The sequence below is a fragment of the Botryllus schlosseri genome, chromosome 12 (genome assembly GCF_051294905.1).
Source record: "Botryllus schlosseri isolate E-star chromosome 12, Bs_hap1, whole genome shotgun sequence".
NCBI classification, from domain to species: domain Eukaryota; kingdom Metazoa; phylum Chordata; class Ascidiacea; order Stolidobranchia; family Styelidae; genus Botryllus; species Botryllus schlosseri.
In genome coordinates this window covers 22,733,315-22,751,063 of record NC_137247.1, presented here as the reverse complement: position 1 = coordinate 22,751,063, position 17,749 = coordinate 22,733,315, and the positions used below count along the sequence as shown (strand labels likewise).

Genomic DNA, 17,749 nt, shown 5'->3' with positions numbered 1-17,749 from the left:
TGGATAACGCTATTTCATATATTGAGTCAGTAATGGCAGAATTGGATTTAAATAGTTTGCACAAAGAGACGATTGAACTGGAACAGGAATTAACACAAATCTCGATTCACGGTACCGACGACAACTCACAAGACCGCACGATACCCGATCGATCCAAGGCGCGCCGGCAGGAACTAGACGAGAAATGGATCCGTGTCCGAAGTGTCTGCATAGAAGCGCTACTTCAAATACAATTTCCTGATCGAAAGACGCCGAGTGATAACCACATCCTATTCAACAGAGCAAAGCTGACAAATTATGTGGTCTTGGGAAAAAATTGTTCGTGGATACCGCTTTTCGGTCACGAAGAGAGACAAGCCTACTTGAGAACCCGCAAGCGACATCGAAAATTCCAATTTTTCCTTGATCAACATCGAGTCGCAAACAGTTTGAAACGAACTCGTTCTGACTCTGAAAGTAGCGATGCTACAACCGATGATTTTTGCAAACATGATTCCCTTGGTCATTGTGAACATAATCTTGTGGCGGACACTGATAGTTTTAGGTGAAACTTTGTTTACAATCTGTGGGTGTTTACGAAATGGTGTAACTAAAACATTTTAGTAATAATATTTCCTGAAATCTGTGTCTTGTTTTACAGATGGCTAGTGATTACATAATATCTGTTCTGGAACAAGCAGGTCTGACTCGGTTACACGAAAAGACACTTGTACAACGCCGCGATCATGTACACTTCGTGGAGCTGTATTTGAAACGAGAGATATCGCATGAATTATACGAACAACGCGTATCGAGACAACATAAAGATTTAAAAGAGTGTTCAAAAGGTGAGGTCTATAGTTGTTATAGAAACACTGTTAGATTTTAAAGCGCTATGAATCCTCTTATGTGATTTATTATTTTGCAGATTGGGATCAGCTGCTTGACGACTTGAATAAAGCATTCGTAACACTACAACTTCCACTGACGAAATTACGAGGGACAGATGAGGATTTCATATCCCGGGGAAAATTGTTGAATCGAACTTTACTGGGGTTATATATTCCACTAGAACAAGATGACTACAACAGTGGATATTCCCAACCTTGTTGATATATAAACAAATGCACTTTATCGAGTTTCAATAAACAACAAATGATGGAATTGATCCACCCATTCGCGTGTATTGTGAGTGGTCCTTCAAGAAGTGGGAAGACCACTTTTGTTGCCAAGCTGATCAGGCATGCGACATCGATGATTAAACCAAGTGTATCCAGGGTCGTGTATTGTTACAATAATTACCAGGAGGTTTTCAAGACGATGCATAATGTAGAATTCCACGCGGGTCTAGATATTTTAGAAGAGTTGAAGGTTTGCTCTGAAGACACCTTGATTATAGTGGATGATTTCATGACTGAGACAGCGAAAATTGCAGACTACTTTACAAGATTTTCTCATCATTCAGCCAAGTCAATTTGCTATATCACACAGAACCTGTATCACAAGGGTAAAGGAGCACGTGACTTGAGTCTCTCAAGCTCGTATATGGTGATTTTCAAGAATCCGCGCGACCAACAGCAGATCAGTTTTCTTGGTCGACAAATGTACCCAAACTCTAGATTTTTAACAGAGGCTTATCGTGACGCTGCTAGACGACCTCATGGTTATTTATTTCTTGATGTCACGCAAGAAGCGCCTGAAAATCGACGAGTTATGACCAATATATTTCCTGGTGAAACCATGGTGGTTTATAGCCCGATGGTATAAATAGCCAAGCACAGAGACGACTTTTAACTCAAAATGACGAAGGTGCCAGCTCGGACACGGCGACATATACCCACACTAGAGTTCCTACATAAAAGTAAACCCGAGATACGCAAGCAAATTATATCGGGGGCCAGCAAAGAATTGATCGAGTGTATATGCGATTGTACAAAGAACATTTTAAACGGTAACATCCCTCTTTCGAAGTATAAAAGAAAGCGACTATCAGTTCATAAATGTAGTTTACGTCGACTTGTCAGGAAAGACATCCCTATTCGACATAAAAAACGTATGGTCAATCAGAATGGGGGTATGTTTATGACTCTATTATCAAGCATCCTACCCGTCGTCACTGGTTTACTCGGTAATCTTTTCAAAAAATGACTTCTTTTAAAAAAATCTTCATAAATCCGAGCCCAATCAACGGAGCTGACGTTCAGAAATTGAATTTGGATATCGACAAATGTATGAGCGACATATTACAGATGAACATACCCCAAGAACGAAAATTAGCCTTATATAACGACGCACTAAATCGTTATCAAACAAAACACGACACACTGAATCAACCGATGAAAATCGATATATCAGAACCAAGGAATCTATTTTCGGCTAGTGAGTTGGACGCACTGCGACGCCTGATCAAGGGTGAACCATCAAGGATTCCTATACCATCACCGAGTAGCCAACGAAGCAAAGTAAAGACTCAGCATGTCCCGACGAAAAGCGGTCGTACACCCAAGACCCCGAGACGATACGGATGGGAGCCATACTAAGTATTTCACGCCAGGGCTACCCGGTAGTTATCGCGGTGCATACGTATTCTCTAGAGGGCGGAATAGAGCCAAAGTCAAGGAGTTTCTTTCGAGCAAGGACGCGTACACAAAACATTTTCCCTATCGAAAGAAATTTAAGAGACCTAGAGTGATTACGTCCGGTCTCGGTGTTCAGTATCAAACCGATCTCATGCATATGCAAAATCTTTCAAAAGAAAACGATAATTTTAAATATGTGTTGGTGACGATCGATTGTTTCAGCCGATTTTTATATCTGTATCCACTCAAAAACAAAACCTCGCAAGGTATTATTCGCGGATTCAAGGAAATATTTAAGGATCGTATACCTCATGTTATTCAAAGTGATCAAGGTTCTGAGTTTACTAATCGTGCGTTTCAGACTTTCTTGAAAGATAACAATGTGCGACATTTTCATACAAATAGTGAACTGAAAGCATCGATATGCGAGCGTGTTATTCGTACTGTGAAGCAAGTATTATACCGTTATTTCACGCATAATAAGACTTTGAATTATGTCGATGTCCTGTCCGAGATATGCCAGGGGTATAACACTACTTTTCACGTGGCTATAGGGTGTCCTCCAGCGGATGTTAATTATTCAAATCAAGAACAAATTTTCCATAGGTTATACGGTGACATGACCCCTAAAAAACCCAAACTAACTATCGACACACCGGTCAGGATTTCGAAGTCACGTGGTAATTTTGTAAAAAGTGCCTTGGCGAGTTGGACCGAAGAAATCTTTTTCGTTTGTTTGTCATTTGCATCATTCTGTCGGAATTTTAAGTCTCAGCTCATTTCTACATATTGAGACCTGAGAGTGTAATCTGGTATTTATTTTGAACTAGTGTTACAGTTTTTTTTTTTTATTTTTTTTTTACTACCACTGTTTTGCGTTTGCGTTTTGTTGTTTAATCTTTTGTTGAAGTGTTACTGACCGACAGTTGCATGATATAAATGTTCTAACGTTACGCCTTGACTACAGCTGACTTGAAGACTACACATCTTGATGTGGTCATATCGCTGTGTTTGTCTTTTTTACATATTTGTGTGAACAATCATCGTACGAATAAAGAATCTGTCTGTCTGTCTGTATCTCAATGTCGTAAAGGTGACCCTCCTACTTATCAGTTGAAAGACTACCACGGTGAAGTTATAGACGGTAGATTCCAACGTGAAGAATTACAACCAATAACTAAAAATAATAATATTTATAATATCGAGAAAATCCTGTCTACTCGCAAGAAAGGAAAGAAAACGCAATATCTTGTAAAATGGTTGGGTTACCCGTCTAAATTTAATTCCTGGGTCTCGGATTTGTATAAATAGACGCTGAAAATGTTGTTCAACCAAACTATGGATTCTGATCCCGTCTCATCTCGCATGGGTCAAGTCTCGAACAGTCTGAAAAACCAGATTGTGTTTATTGTACAGATTTGTATGTTAGTGTGTGTAATCGTGTTTTCATTATATCAAATTTCTGTCGGGGTGGATCGTGAAATATATTTAACGCTACTGTCTTCTTCACTTGGGTATTTATTACCGAATCCATCACCTCACCGTATATGTTGAAAGAAACAATAAAATGTTGTTGACTCTACCTTCGAATGCGAGTTTGGATAAATTTCCGAATACTAGCACAGATTTTCAAACTTTACAAAGAATTAGAAATGAATCGCCATGAGCTAGGATTATGTGAGCTGACCTTCCCCCATGATTTTCAACCGCGAATTGAAGTGACAGCGAAAAGTATCGGTTTTGGGTTTGTCGATGCGAATGGATACACCGATCGGTATTATATTCCCGAAGGCTCGTATTACAGCATCGGTGAAATGTTAGAATCGTACGAGAAATATTACATGGGGGACATTTTCATTTTACAAGGGTTCGGAGACTTTAGAATCACATTCAGAAGATTAGTCACGAGTAAAAAAAGACACAAGCGCGGTGTACCCATAAATACCGATACCGCAGACTCTAGCGCCAAACACATACCCCGTACCACGCATGATTCACCCAAGCCTTACGGATTGATACCACTTGGTTCTGTGTTGGATACAATAACATTTAGACGCGTTGTATCTCGTCGCCGTGGAGTGGTAGAATTTATCTTTACACCCGCGATAAAGTTGGAACGGATTGATAAGGTTTATGTGTATTGTGATCTGATACAACCAAGACCACACGGTAACAAGCTGCAACAACTTTTACGGGTGGTTACTGTAACCGCTAAACCGAATGAAAACCAAATCAACATATTCCCAAAACCATACTTCTTTGCTTTAGCGAGAAACAATTTTAGACCGATACGAATTTATCTACGTGATGCGGCTGGGAACCCTATTAAATTTCGAAAAGCACCAGTGACAGTAACCCTACGCTTCCGTCGTAGAGCTGTTGATTCAATATGAGTTACATCACGTTGTCTGGCACCCAGGGCGAATTCTCAGTGGTGTTACCGAATGAAATTATTTGTAATGAACTCGCGTTGATGGATATGAGTTTTGTCAGTGAATCTCTTGATCGAATTATAATCAATCATGATCAAGCACTCTGGGAGCTGCATAATGAGAAAGACCGAATAGTAGATGCGTACCTAACACCACTTGGGAATTATGCAAACAACCTCGAGTTGACGCGAAGAATGTTATCTGAAAGTTTCAAACACTGTTTCACCGAAAGAATCAACGATGAACTTTTCCGAATTCGTTACTCGAAACGTATCACACTCCACCCCACGGACATATTCACGAATTATTTCAGTGTAGTTGATCAAGTGTCGACACCGGTATGTAATGTCACGTCGATCAAACCTAAACCAACTCAACCCCACCTCAGATATCTTTTTGTGTATATCAATGTACTACGACATCATCCGGTGGGTGATTACATGAGTCAATTGCTTCGTGTGATCCAAGTCAATACCGAGACGTGTATGAGACAAGAAGTTGTATATGAAAAACCGTTTTATTTCCCAGTGTCGATTAACCACATCCGCGATATAAAAATCACCATCCGAGATCAATACGGTCAGTTAGTACATGATATAGAGACCACATTGACACTCCACGCACGATGAAAATAGTGACGTTAACCACCTCTATGCTTGGTGTTGGTTTTGAACACAGACTACTCACCATCAACAACATCCCAACGAGATATTGCGAATTAGCCCTCATGGAGATCGATTTCACTTTATCCGAACCGGCGATTGGTCAATATTTGTTTGTGTATTGCGATATTATTCACCCTCACTTACTTGGAGATACGTTAGCGCGTTTATTACGAGTTATACCGCTGACAACTGGTGATGTCACGCATAATTGGGTAGCGACAAATCCGTATTATTTCCCTGTTTCAAAAGATGTTGTAGACTCTGTATGTCTTTACCTCAGGGATGAGTTTGGGGAACCTATAAATATAATAAGTCGTTCATTGCAAGCTACATTTAACATTAGGAAGCGATTATGAAAGTTGTTTTCACGTGTGATCATCATTCTGTCCATCGTCATTATAACCAGACAGGCGATGGTTATGGATATTTTAGTGGTGGAGTTCAAGCCGGTTCCGGTATCGGGAGTTTGTTTAAATCACTCGGTCGTTTAGTGACACCTATTGCGAAATACGCCGGCGGTCAATTGTTACGGACTGGAGGTGAAATAGCGAGAGATCTATTACGGGGTAACTCGATCAAGTCTAGTGTTGTCAAGAGAAGTAAACAAGCGGGTGGTCGAGTGATTGATAAAATTTTAACCCCAAAAGCTATAAAAAGGAAAAAAACAAAGTCAAAGAACACTTCATCCAAACGTCGTCGTAAACAACAGGATATATTCGACTAAGAACTATGTTGATGCACGCGGGTTCCAGAGAATGTCATAACTCGGGATTAAACATATTTAGTATACCCCACACACAAACCAGTATTGAGGAATCGCAATATGTCGTCGTCAAACCCCATAGTTTAGGTAATGTCATGGAAGTACAATTACCAAGGACGGATCGATATATGGATCTACAAAACACGTTCTTGAGATTACGTTTGAAGCTCACTAAACGCGATGGAACTGATTTAGCAAACGATACACAAGTGGGTCTGGTCAATAACATGTTGGATTCTCTTTTCAAACAAATCGATGTAACTATTTCAAACGAGGTTATCACGAATTCGGATAATTGTCATGCGTACAAAGCTTATATCTCTCGGTTGTTGAATGATACACATGGTGCCTCGGAGAGTTTTGTGCAAGGACAAGGTTTTTATAAAGATGTCGCTGGATCTATGGATGTTCTTGGTGCAGCGAATACTGGATATGTTAAACGAAAAGACCTTACAAAAAACAGCACTCCGTTAGAGTTGATCGGAAAAATTCGAATGGGTCTTTTTGAACAGTCTAGATGTATGTTGGATAATGTCGACATGAAATTAAAATTTACACGTAACGAAGATAATTTCTGTCTGCTTGGTGATGCGGAAGATGTACAAATTGTTTTACTCGAAATGGAGGTGTATGTCAAACAGATGAAGATCGCTGAAAGTGTAAGCTTGGCACACAAGTCTGTATTACAGAAGAATACTGCAAAGTATCCCTGGATACGCTTACAAATGTCGACTCATACATTCGCCGCGGGCTTGTCGAAAATTGATAGAGAGTTAGTTAGCGGCACCATGCCAAAGAAGATCGTAATTGGTTTAGTTGAGACCACGACATTTAACGGTGTTCGGACCAAAAACCCATTCAACTTTAAACACTTTGATGTTCAAAATCTTTCGTTAAGTGTGGATGGGCGTCAAATTAACGGACGCGAATTTCATTTCGATTTTGATAAACATGGCGGACTCGAAGGATATATGGCACTATTCTCTCAGACAGGTCGCTGGGAATCCGAGGCACCTTTAAATATTTCACGCAAAGATTATGTCAATGGATACACTCTTTTTGTGTTTGATTTGACGCCCGATAATAGTTTGGGATGTTATCAACTTCATAAGACAGGAACTGTGCATCTGGTTTTGACTACATCGAAGCCGTTACCAACCTCCGTAACCTTGTTATGTTTGAAGGAGTTTCAACATCTTCTACAGCTGAATCAAAAAAGACAAGTCGTCGAAATATGAATACGTCTGAGATCAATGATATTCTCTATAACCATCCTGACACACAAAGTCTATATCTAGGAACTTATCCAGTAGACCAGTTACCGAAGAAACCAATTAGCGGAAAATTCGCTATCGTCATTAATTACGATGAGTCGAGTTTGCCCGGGTCCCACTGGGTGTCTATATACAGAGATGACGATACTCATTTTCATGATTCACTAGGTTTCGGACCACTAAAACCTCAGATAATCAGATTCCTGGAGCCGGATGAATTTTCTGTGACTGGGAAACAGTTACAAAGTAAAACTTCGGATGTGTGTGGAGATCATGCTATAGCATTCTTGATAAAAAGAGCTCAAGGGTTTTCAACCGAGGAATACTTGGATAATTTTGGCGATGATAAAAAAGTGAATGATACGATTGTACGTGCTTTTGTGAAGAGTTTGATTTCAGAGTAATAAACGAATGTGTAAATGTGTATACTTGTGATTCTTGTTGCGACTGTGAACAGCAGACTATTCTATAGGTGCGAAACAGCGAATAAGCCGAAAGTATTATTCAGGTGGCAATCAATAGCGAGGAAAGCGGTCATTTGACACGACTAAACTACGACATCATATATCATAATTTACGATCAAACTATTTCACGCTGACCGGTCTAGTGTAATAATCGATAGTAGCGACTGCACGGAAACAATTCAGCGCGCAGGTCATTCGAAATATAGGTCGCACTGCTTAATCCTCACAACAAACCACGTTTCCGTTTGCGCGGTTATTGTTGGTGACTCGTGCATATTCAACACCACGCGAGAGATACCTGAAAGTGCGAATCACCGCCACGCCCGTAAGAACGCATGGTAAATCACCACAGAACCCGTAAGAATACACGACAGGCGAATCACCGCCACCGCCTATAGCAAAAAAGGCGAGTCACCAACACGAGTTTTCGCGGCGAGTCACCGACGCAGCCTATACCTGAAAGGGCGAATCACGACCGCATCCATAAGAACACATGGCGACTCACCAGCGATAGGGGGGTCGAAAAGGGCGAATCACCAACACGAGTTTCGCGGCGAGTCACCAGCGGGCCCATAAGAACCCCATAGCCGCGTGCGACCGATCTATATAACTACTGCCGTATCCTACGTCTTTGCTATCTTGCTATTCTAATACATGTTGGTAATTGAGGATAGTTGATATCATCACTCTAAGTGTTTACATATATGTATTGTCGTTTGCAGTTACGTGCGGCGAGGTTCATGGCTGGTGAGGCACTGACCCCCCCCCCCCCCTCACATACACACACACACGTAAATAACCTAGTGAATATACACAAATATGTGAATGACAACATAAGCAAGAGAAACGGGTATGCGGGAGCGTTTTCTTTGCCCCCTGTTGGCCGCTGCAATTATACATTCTACAATACACATTTAAATTATTTCCTTTTGTGAAATATTCAGTTATATGCAGATTGCTCAACGAAAAGGATGAAACGAAAAGCACAAAAATATTTTCTTTAAGGTCCTAATTTCGGTTTTATGTTCGCTATTGCCGTTGCTCGTCCCATCTCCATTTTACAAGGTGGAAATGAACAGTGTACATTGTCACACACTAACATCAAACTTGGTTTAAGACATCATTCAGACCATGGAAAATCAGGGTTAGATTGATGATTTTGGTTGACAGAGAAAGAGTCCTGATTTTCATCCAACCAAAATACATAACAGACGACAGAAAATATTCATGCACAGTCGCACATACACAGTATTCGGTATTAGATAGGAATGATCGATATAACCTTGAGGGTCAACTAGTCTGATCACTGGGGATGCAGATTTCCGTGGATTAAAATTCGCAAGTAAAGACCTACAAGGTCAGCAGATGAAGTTTGCCACCTGTTTCTTATCACATTAGCCATCTTCACACGCTGGTTATCAGGCTACTCGTCGCCATCTGTTCCAAGCAGTGTCTTACAAAAGCCTAGAAGTGGGTAGTGCTACATATGGGGCAAATACAAATATGAAATGATAACATAGAATAGCGACCTCGTGTATATGACTATTGCAGTCGAAAACACTATAACGACCACAAACAACGACAACGCAGGCTATGTAAGAATAGCTATCACATACCACAATTTACGGTTATAGGTGGGCCTATATGGGTGGAAAATACATATCAGCTACATCAGTAACGGAATGTATTTGCTCCGCATTACGTATTGGCCGTCGCCAGGGCATGGTATGGTATGGTATGGAACGAGAATTTTCCATACTCCATACTTGCCTTACTCTCTACATACCATACTTGCGATTTTCCATACCATAACAACATTGTTCCATGCCTCCATACTTTCAAATTCTTTAATATCATAAGTATAGTTCCTTTTCTAGCACCTATATTATTGATATTTCGGATGTCATTATTGCTTAAATTAGTCATGAGGCGAATCTAATTCATGGTACTAGTTTTACAGAGTCTGTTTTGGTGAGGTTTAGTTCACGGTGGTGAGGTGCCGTGTACGTCTACCCTACAGCTTCCGCGAGAAAAATGAGATAGTCAGCAGATTGTTATCTAGGACCGTCCATAAAACGTACGGGTAACATACGGCCCGCAGGCCGGATGCGGCCCACGACGAGATTTTGTCCGGCCCGCAGACATTTTCCCGTCTTACATGATAATGTGGCCCGCGGCCCCAGTCTGTCGAGATTCCCCACTACTTGCCTAAACGTCAAATTTTAGTGACTGTATGTTATTATATAGGTGTGCGCACTGCGCAGCGTGCGAGAGTGGAGCTTACGCGTAAGTTCATCGAAGCGAGAAGACTTGCATTATCGGCATTTGCGATGTACTCAACCCTAATGAATTGATATCTTGGTAAATTTTGGGTATCGGGCTCATCAAACGCTTTGAAATCTTAATTAAGGATTGCACCGTGAGTTAGTTGATCAGAGAGAAGCAGACATGGCGGCGCCTATGACAATGCTGTTCTGAAATCCACATTGTATTGTCATTATCGGCGAGATATGGCTTTGAAGTCACATTGCTGTCGATAAAATACATTCATTTGATACGATTTATTCCTTGTATATATGCGCAAATAATGTATCCATTCAGCAATCCGGCCCGCCAAGTACTTATTTTTCCTATATCCGGCCCACCGACTGGAGAAGTTGCCCGCTCCTGCTCCATAAGAATATCATCGCATTTCCGATGCATTGGCATGAGGCACATGCAAATTTGAAGTAAATACTCGCAAAATAATTTATAATATAGGCGCACCCATAATGTATCCCAGCTACAGGCGATCAATACTGCAGCGAGCTGCGTGATTATTAGTATAGTACTTGGTTGAGGTTAGCGTGGCGATAATTTCAAACTATGTCTACTCTACTCCCTGATCTATAATCCTATTGCGATAGCGTTTGAAATATGACCAATAGGATATCTCGGTATGTAAATAGTATAAATGTGCGGACAATATTTCAGAAGAAATGTAATTATCAATCACATTGAGCAATTAGTACGTTGCATCATGATTGCTTGTAAGCTGTCGTCACTCAAGGAATGAGGTAGTTGGAGTTGCGTACATTACCAATATTGCGTCACATGATAGACTATATGCTCGAAGACATCATGTCTAGACTCAATAGAATATCGGATCAACATTACTGTTGTCATTATTACATTACAAAATCATGTCATTCCAAGTGCTCCTAAAACCGTTGCACAGGCGTGTTTTTGTGCTAACACAGCGTTCAATAGGCCTATAGTTCACGTTGACACATAACAAAAGCGATCGTATTCCGTGAACAGCGATCAACGTACGCTTCATGAAGGTTGCACAGATCACGATAAAATGTATAAAACCCCAAAGTATGGAATTATGGAAATGTCGTTCCATACCATAGATTAAAATCTTCCATTCCATACCATACTCGCATTGTTCCATATTCCATACCAAAATATCGATCCATACCATACCATACTTCCATACCATACCATACCATACCATGCCCTGGCCGTCGCTACTATACTATTTCTACAAGACAGTTGGTTTCCGAAATCGATAGCGTGTTCGCTGCGCTGCGATTGTCCCATTGTTAGCGAATAACGCATGATGCAGAGTCATTTGTGCCTCACCTGGCTATTGTTTATCTGCGATGACATTGTCTGTAATAAAGCCGAATGAAACATTCCTTGACGATTTAGAGGGGGTTCTGGTGCTCTGACACTGTTAATATTTAAATTTTCAGAATCAGTGCGACGATAGCATTTGATTGATACCAGTTATTATGAATTCCGAGCTGTTTATGATGAATTGCGTTGTCGCAGGTGAGGCACGACCCGCCATTGTCTCACCTGTGCCTCACATCTCCTTTCGCGCTGCATTTTTTAATATGATTATGCAAATTGATGATGTTGGGTGAAGAAATTGTTCAAATTTAGTTATTTATGTACATCGATGGAAAATATCAATAATCATCTAGGGTTTTCACAATTTTCTCTTCCTCACACTGACGACAGGTGAGGCACTGCCTCACTTGCCTCATTTGACCGCACGTCACTGGTCATTTGTAAGTTACTTGTTAGTGTTATTTCAACAAGAATAGCTAATTCAATCAATCTATATATTTAAAAGCTCACTGACAAATATTGGTAAATGCTGCTATTCGATATATTTTTAGAACAAGTTTCGCGGGCTACTCATCTGGTCCTCGCGGGTTACCTGGGAACCGCGGGCACCGCGGGCACCGCGTTGGTGACCCCTGTTCTATACTATAGTATATCTTGTGTTATATATCTTTACCAGCTAACATGACAAATTCAATTACTGGTGTACTGGTATAAGGGCTATAGAGAGCAACAGTTCGATTTCCATTGGTATGTTATGATACCCCGCATTGTCCTGCAAACGATGTCGATATCGATCGTACTTTCTACATTCTAGTAGGAAGTGTGCTATCGTCTCGGGTACTTGGCAATATTCGCATAATCCATTTAGGAGCAGATGTGCTTGTACCATCGCAGGGCATCAAACAGTAACAATTGCGCTATATAATTGAATCAAATCAGAGTGGTGATTATCATCTTCTTTGTAAGAGGTGGTATTGATTACCAGACATAAGGCATCGTTGTGGTTCTGTACATTATACTTACTACAAGAAATCTTTACTAAGTGTGAATAATTCATTTTGCAACGAGCTTAGCTACTATTGGTGACAGTGGAGTTTACAAATAGAAATTGATACGTACTATTCCTAGTTTACAAATGTTTAGCATATGTCATAGCCCTCGTAAAAGCAAAAACTATTCATATCTTTTCAAAGAAATCGACTAGTTATGTCAAATTATATATCGATTACGATTACGATTAATTCAAATTTTCAAATATAATCCATTACGATTAATTTCAAATGATTGTATTTGTCGCATTCGATTACGATTACAAATCACGATTGTCCCATGTTTGGACGTAGTATTCGAACCAATACTCCAAATCCATTGATTTCTGAACATCGCCATATATCATCTGATGCCTTCCTAAATCAGGCGGAAGTTTTCATATTTACATCACAATTTTAGTTTAATCGTTAGATTCTACGCCACTTTTATGCTAACGCGAGCCTACATACGGAATGTGGTTCTGCATAACAATTTTATATACAAAAGATAGATGAAATTCCAATCAGAACCGGAAATACCTAAGGAGCGCTGTCGTGTCAAGCGATTGACAAGAAAAGTCAAGTTCACATCGGGAGTATCGGCACTGCCCTGAATCGAGTTTGCTAATAATGATTTTCGAGTTCAAGTTCAAGTTCAAGTTTATTCATAAAATTACATCACTTCAAAACATCACACGACTGCAATACAATGAATGATAGGAAGATGCCGAAATGACTTGGAGTATTCTTAAGATGAGACACCCACCTAGGCCTAGGCGATGTAAAGAGGAGGCATGCACACTGAATGAAAGTAAAAGAAGATATGAATATGAATATGAATGAATTGCAATTAGCCTGCGCCATGCTGTGAGTTTGAGAACACAAGACACATATTGTTGAGGTCGTGAGAGAAAGTCTGTTAATTTAAACAAATTACTATGATCAATCCAGTTCGCCTTAGGTTGTCAGCGTGGCTATGCACCAACTCGAAGCACACATTGCCACCGTTGTGAGTATCCACATTTGATCGTATAATACCTCCAGGCTTAACTTGAGCTGTATCTTGAAAACGACTGACAAATAGTACGAGCATTGAGCTAAATTCACTGTCCATGAAACAACCGTTTTACGTGGTTGAACTCTCAATGCATTGTTGAAAAAAAATGTATGTGTCATTTGTTCACTGATTATTATGCACTATATTTCTTGTTCCAGCTACTGAATATACACCAAACAGGATTACCAATGTCAGTTTTTTCCCGTTACTCCAGCGGTTTTCAACCAGGGGTAGGTATATATTTTAAACTTATTGTGCGGATATGATTCATGCAATTATTATTGAATGAGTGCTCCCGACGCCTCGAGTGGTTCCACGGTCACGTGATCGAGAGAACGAAGGTGAACGTAATTTGAGGGTGACTGGTTCTGCGGTTTCATTTGAACATATAAAATACCTCAAACAATATTACAATATTGCTATGCTTAATATTGTGCGAAAGTCAACTGCCTTTTAGTTAATGCAGATCCGTATTTCGTGCCACGGACGGCTGGACGGCCCTTGGTGACTTCATCCTGAGAAAATATTTCTTGAATAACGTCTAGTATAACGTACGAGAATTTAATGTCGCGCACATGCATAAAATGAACCAATTATTGTAATTGTAGATTTTATTTGGATATATTGGTTGCTATGGAAATAAAAACACTAAAAAAGCATGCTTAAAATATATCTTTTCAGTTGTATTTTGAATATAAATAAACCCGATAGCACAGCTCTATCAGATCATGTCGTCGTCTCATCATATTGCTTCCCAACACTTTATCAACTGTGCTCATTTCCTGAACCTTCAGACTTCAGCAAATGCCGGAGAATGCAGCATGCACTCCGCAAAACACATTTTGTTGAAGATCGTAATTCATTCGAACTAAGATTATATACGATCGGATTGATGGACTCTGTAACATTGACAAAACCACGCGATAGTAGATATATGATGGTGTTCACGCGTGGACTTTCGAAACCAATCAGATACCAAACAAAATAGGTAAACTTTGGAAGGTAGCCTATCAGAAAAGAGGCCATTATAAGAGATAGTTGAAACAACGCCTGTTTTTCCTCGTCCCGACAATCGTGGTTTCCTGTAAGTTTTTGCCTATTTATTTTCCGTCGGAGCAGAGCAAGTCCGACGACAATGCAAAGGACGGAAATCAAAACTATCGGAATCAAATTCATTAAAACCAGTTCTATGGAATAGTAAACATAAGCAACACGCGTAGTCTTTTTACTGTGAAAGCAAATCAATTTTCCTGGGTCATTGGGTGAATTAATAATATCCAAGAAGCATGCAGGAGGGGGCATGAGTATTACCACTGATGTCACCCAAGCGAATACAACGATACGCTTAGCTCTCGCCAACGTCATAAAACCGGAAGCTTTGTGAGGGCGGTGAATCGCATAAAATCGCCAAATCGACAATGAAAGTACAAGCTGGATTGTAACAGCGCTTACTACGGACACTATCGGGGTCGTGGTATTGCAGAACAAAGTATTCCACGGATAATCTTTCTGATTATTCGAGTTTATAAGTTGTGACACAATGAACGGCGAAGCGATGGCTGACAGCATGTCAGAACAGCATAAAGCAACAATGATCACATTCAGAGGACTTTGCTTCGTTCTACATAACGCTATGATCGTGAATACATTAGCAACTAAAGCAAAAGACCAAGTAACGCTAAACACTATCCAAATCAGCAGAATTTCTCGGTCGCTTAATCTATACGAATGTTGCGAATCCGCGACTTGAAGTGTAATAGTCGTAATGTTATCGGATACATCAGTTGTTGTGTCCATTCGTCACCCGAGGCGATTTATTTAATCCACTTAATTTCTTTTCGGGCAATCACGCGGCCGGACCGATGACAATCTGTAAATTTGATATACGTTTGGTTAACGAATATCAGTCAAATTTTTGATGACATTATTCATCTTGGGTACATTATCATTCTTCATTTTCAGTATTTGACAGATCTCAAACCAATCCTCACATCATTCAATATTAGGCTTACCATATTTTGAAAATGTAAAAAGAGGACACTTTTTTCAGAAATTTGCAAGATTCAAACCCAGAGTAGATTTCTCAAAAACCGGTGAATTTTTCCCACTTTGTGACTGGTTGACTAAAAAAAAGGTCATCACTTCCGCTCAGAGCTCAAAATACCGTTTATTTCTCCACATTGCCAGGTGGATGACTAAAAAAAAGGTCATCTTTTCGCTCAGAGCTAGATTAACCGTTTTTCACTCCGAAATATCCGCCGGACCGTCACTACTGTGCTGATTTGTGGCATATCACTCGCAAATTGCTCTAAATCTCTCCTAAATTTTCAAAAAAAGGACAAAATCTCAAAAAAGAGGACAAAAGGGCGTCCTCCGAGGACACTTTCAAAAAAGTCAAAAAATAGGACAAATCCTCTTAAAAGAGGACGTATGGTAAGCCTATTCAATATTCACTCTGACACACTTCTAAGAAAGGTTAATTTACTGATGATATCAGTGTTTACATCGTAATAAAGTTATTATATCGCAGATCTTGAAAACAGCATTATTAAAAATATTGGTATTGAAATATTCGGAAACGTAAGCGGTAAGACGTTGATTTCCGCATCGTGGAAATCCCAATCGTTCAATTTATATTTTCATTCACGTTTATAGTTTTCAGTCTGACTTGCATGGCATGGATTGCACCGACCACAATAAACTATATTTGTATCTATTTAACGATATGTCCTGGACATATCAATTCCTCAGTCGACTTGTCATGACAGTCTCGTCCACGTTATAGTTGGGCCAGCATGTGCGTCTGTAGTTTCAAACCGTGGACTTGGTGAATTGGGAAGAATTTTCATGAAAATCACATTTATTCTTCTCATATATTTTGTGGTATTCATTTTTAATTACTAGGGATCGTGTGAACCTCTGAAAGGTTCAGGTTCGTGTGAACGCGAACGTGAACCTCATGACGTCACGTGACGTCTTATTGCTAATTCCAACTTACATGTCAATGAAGTGATAGCCTATATTAATGTACAATATGATACATAGCGACGACTCGGGCCATATAATGCCACAATGCTGAAGTACATATTGACGTTTCAAACGTCGCCAAATGTATCAACTGAGGCAATTAAATGATATAATCATCCCATAAGTCAATATCTTCCGTCGTTTTGCGTATAATTTCAACGAGGACTTGCAAGAGAATAAAAGCTTACGCCTTAACGGTCCAGGCCAGACCGGACAATGTATTAGGCGTCTGAGTATTGCTACGTTGATATTGAGCAGAGCATAAAAACGGGTTTCTATGCTTGCTACCGATTTCACCCCATTAACAAGGTATACAGCAATAGCCAACACCCCAATAGCACGGATTTGGTTTTTATGATGCAAAGGACTTATGAAATCAAGATTGACCCGATACGCCTGCTACATTTTTTACATGAGACAACGATATCAATTTCATTGATCGGTTGAATAAGCATCATTCGCTGACTACAGTGCATTTCGCTATTGATGTTGTGTGATTGCGGGTCAAGATCACAGCTGAGGGTCCCTAAATATTCACAAACGCAAAGATGGATATTTCGAGCAAACTTTTGTAACAAAGCAAGTAAATTTGGAGATTGTCAATGTGCATACTCATTTAGTGTAGGGTTGCCATACGTCCGGAATTTCCCGGACATGTCCGGAATTTCACTGTTCAAACTAGCGTCCAAGAGGAATTTCTAAAATATGCCAAATGTCCGGAATTTTGAAGACTTGACGTAGGCTCATAATTTTTTCGTAAATCAGCATAAAAACAATATTTTTTGGGAATATTTATGCTGATGCATGATATTTTTCTTCGCGCTGCGCGCGATTTACTATCACGTTGATAAATTTTAAT

The 17,749-nt window shown here is 39.9% G+C and overlaps 1 protein-coding gene across 1 annotated transcript; it reads right to left on the bottom strand.

Moving 5' to 3' along the window:
• Positions 1-13,457: 13,457 nt before the first annotated feature.
• Positions 13,458-15,800, bottom strand: LOC145452886 (neuromedin-U receptor 2-like). Its single transcript, XM_080331015.1, has one exon. The coding sequence runs from the start codon at positions 15,658-15,660 to the stop codon at positions 14,629-14,631; it is 1,032 nt and encodes a 343-aa protein (XP_080187141.1). The 5' UTR covers positions 15,661-15,800; the 3' UTR covers positions 13,458-14,628.
• Between the last annotated feature and the right edge of the window lie 1,949 nt (positions 15,801-17,749).